Here is a 2,866-nt window from a genome sequence, read left to right as displayed (position 1 = left end):
ATCTTCAGTAGAATCTTGCTTGCATGTGAAATCAATGATATTGTTCTGTAGTTTCCACACTCAGTTGGGTTGCCCTTCTTTGGGATGGGAACAAATATAGACCTCTTCCAGTCTTTAGTAAAATATGAAAAAATACACAATTGTGCTATCTTACATAATTGTAAAAACAGTAGATGAAAGATAGAGATTAAAATTATATCTGCCACTCAGTGAGCTCATTTTATTTAGAAAGTATTTACTCTTCCTGAAAAGAGTACCCCTGGAGGGAAAAATCATTCCCACATAGGTTCTGGGATAATATTTTCCATCATGTGCCAGTATTGAAATGAGAAAAAAAAAACCACAACGCAGTAGATTTTCATTAACTCTAATATCCTTTAAGGGGAGAAAATGGTCTATAAATACTTCTGACCATGAGATAATCCTTGGACAAGTTACAGATCATGACTAATTACTCCCTCCATCCTGAAGGACATTTACACCCCCAGTACTTGATGTTAAACAACAGTGGCAGCCTGAGTTTTATAAAGATCCTTTGTTATGGTCACAGTGGGCAAACAAGTGGAAAGTATGCATTTTCACTCTGCGTCCCCAGACCCATGGCAAGCAGAGGGTGGTCAGTAGGAAGGCCTTCTTGATGAGGTCCTGGCTCTGAGTGGCAGGAGGTAGGCGGCCCCTGAAGAGCCCATACGTCACAGCCCAGCTCATGCTCTGGAGACTTGCTCCCCATCCCAAAGGATACAATGGTTTACTTATTACATTTAATACATTGTGTTTCTAACATCCTGTCCCCAGCTGCTTTGTAAATATTGTGCCAACGGCCCAGCCAGTGCTTTGTTGTTCTTGGCCATTTTTTCTATTTTTTTAATTTAAGAAAAATTACCCAAATTCCTATCATATAAAGAATTTTAACTATTAGCATTAAGTAAGCTAATGTCAGACATTTTTCTCTGTGTGTGTGTGTGTGTGTATATATATATATATATATATATATATATGTGGATGGACTGATGGATAAATACAGAGTAGAATTTCTTAAAATTGGGCATACTATACTCGCTATTTTCATTAAAAGCATTCATTTTCATTTAACAAAAAAAGGAACTAAAATAAAACTTAAGGAATTAAATGTTTCTTCACCTCTGGAGATATTGTCTTTTTAAATATCCTTCTGAGTTTAATAAAGAGAGATCATGAAAAATGAGAACTTTGGGTCAATAAAAACTTTATTTTAACTACATTTCCATTGTGGTCAGTCAGTTGACTATAAAAGAAAAGAACAGAAAACATTAGCACTGTGCCCCTTCCTTTGCTTCCTCTTCATGCCCTCCTTGGTTTTTGTTAGGTACCACAGAGTCCAAGTTTACAATATAAACTTGGGAATGATAATTCCTACTATTTAGTAATTTTAAACAGATTCCATTCAGGCCACCTGTTGTTTTACCACAAGAGTCTTCCCTCTTAATTCAAACGCTTGTTTAGGAGATTTCATCCTGAAGTAGGATTTCTAATTATTATGCTGCACCCTCTCTCACCAGATGCTACCAGAGGGCCACTAGTTCTGAGTCTTTCTTCTGTAGCCCAAGGAAATTGGGGAAAAAAGGATCTCTGGCACCATCAAAGCATGGGTCCTTTTAGATATGTAAGTCTTTAAAAAAAAATCCTTTCCTCCACCTAGTTCGGGGCTATAATCCATTCCTAAAAGAAGATATCCACAGATCTCAAACCCTACCCATGTGGGGACTTTTCATTTCCATCCATTAGTACCAAGTTCTCTACCCATATAATCTGTTTCTCCCCTACATCTATTTTCTCGTAAGAGAAAGATGAGATCTCCCACTTGGAGCTACAGAGAAATCTCAAAGGACAGGAGTTAAGCCAGTCTATGTTGCAACTTTTGTCATAACTTCAGAAAAAAATAAATCTTTTTTTTTCTTTCCTCCAAGTTGCAAGTTCCTTGCAAGTTGTGAAAGTTAATGACTTTAGATTATACACCTCAATTTGCTTAGCTTCAGCAGGCAAGACATTTTATTAATAAGCCTTTATAATTGTTTGTTAGCTTTGTTGGGAGAGGGAAAGTCTGGAATCTGGCTCCATACTGTTATTTTCACCCAAGCATTCTTTAAAAACAAACCAAGAGTGAGATGTGAGTCCTCCCACCTTGTCCACTGTCTGATATTTCTCTGGTAGCATCTGGTGAGAGAGGGTGCAGCATAATAATTAGAAACCCTGGTTCAGATCAGAAAGTCCTGGATTTGAGCCTCTGCATTTCTTTTACTAGCCCTGTGAATTTGGGAAAGCTACTTAACATCATTGTTCTTCAGTTTCCTCATCTATAAAATGTGTTCAATAAATATGCTTAGTTCATAGTGTTGTTCTAAGACTTAACTCATTTGTCCTCAATAAACAGACAACTAGAATTACTCTTTTTACTTTGTCATCTTTTACCATTGTTTTCCAGATACAAAAATGGGAACTTAGAAAAGTGAAGGTGGTCTCCAGCATACCTGGCAGGATTCCTGTGTTCCATGTTTGCAGATAGCCTTTAACATAAATCCATTCTCCCAACCCCAAGCATACACATATTTACTTAACCTCTGTGATGTACCAAAGCACATCTTATCTTATGAATTTTTTTCTTTTCAGATTATCTCTCAGAATCGAACCAGGAAGCAGCTCTCCAAGACTAGTTTCTTCCAAGGAAGATCTTGCAGGTATTGTAGCCACTTCAGATGGGAGCACATCCACTAATAGACTAAACGTAATGCCAAGATTGGCTTTTTTTAAAAATTTTTTAATTTTTTATTTTTTTTACACAGAGGTTTTGGATTTCCATTCATTCATTGCCGCAATTTTCTCCCTTCCC

At 37.0% G+C, this 2,866-nt stretch overlaps 1 protein-coding gene across 1 annotated transcript in view; it reads left to right on the top strand.

Moving 5' to 3' along the window:
- The window catches only part of RALGPS1 (Ral GEF with PH domain and SH3 binding motif 1), a 460,947-nt gene that overhangs the window by 394,309 nt on the left and 63,772 nt on the right, over nucleotides 1-2,866 (top strand). Inside the window, exon 10 of the mRNA XM_006892619.1 lies at nucleotides 2,647-2,714. Coding sequence (XP_006892681.1) covers nucleotides 2,647-2,714 — 68 coding nt within the window. The remainder of the gene's footprint in view (nucleotides 1-2,646; nucleotides 2,715-2,866) is intronic.

The sequence above is a fragment of the Elephantulus edwardii genome, unplaced genomic scaffold (genome assembly GCF_000299155.1).
Source record: "Elephantulus edwardii isolate Elephantulus edwardi_28Jun2011 unplaced genomic scaffold, EleEdw1.0 scaffold00116, whole genome shotgun sequence".
Lineage (NCBI taxonomy): Eukaryota > Metazoa > Chordata > Mammalia > Macroscelidea > Macroscelididae > Elephantulus > Elephantulus edwardii.
This window is presented reverse-complemented; position numbering and strand designations above follow the sequence as displayed.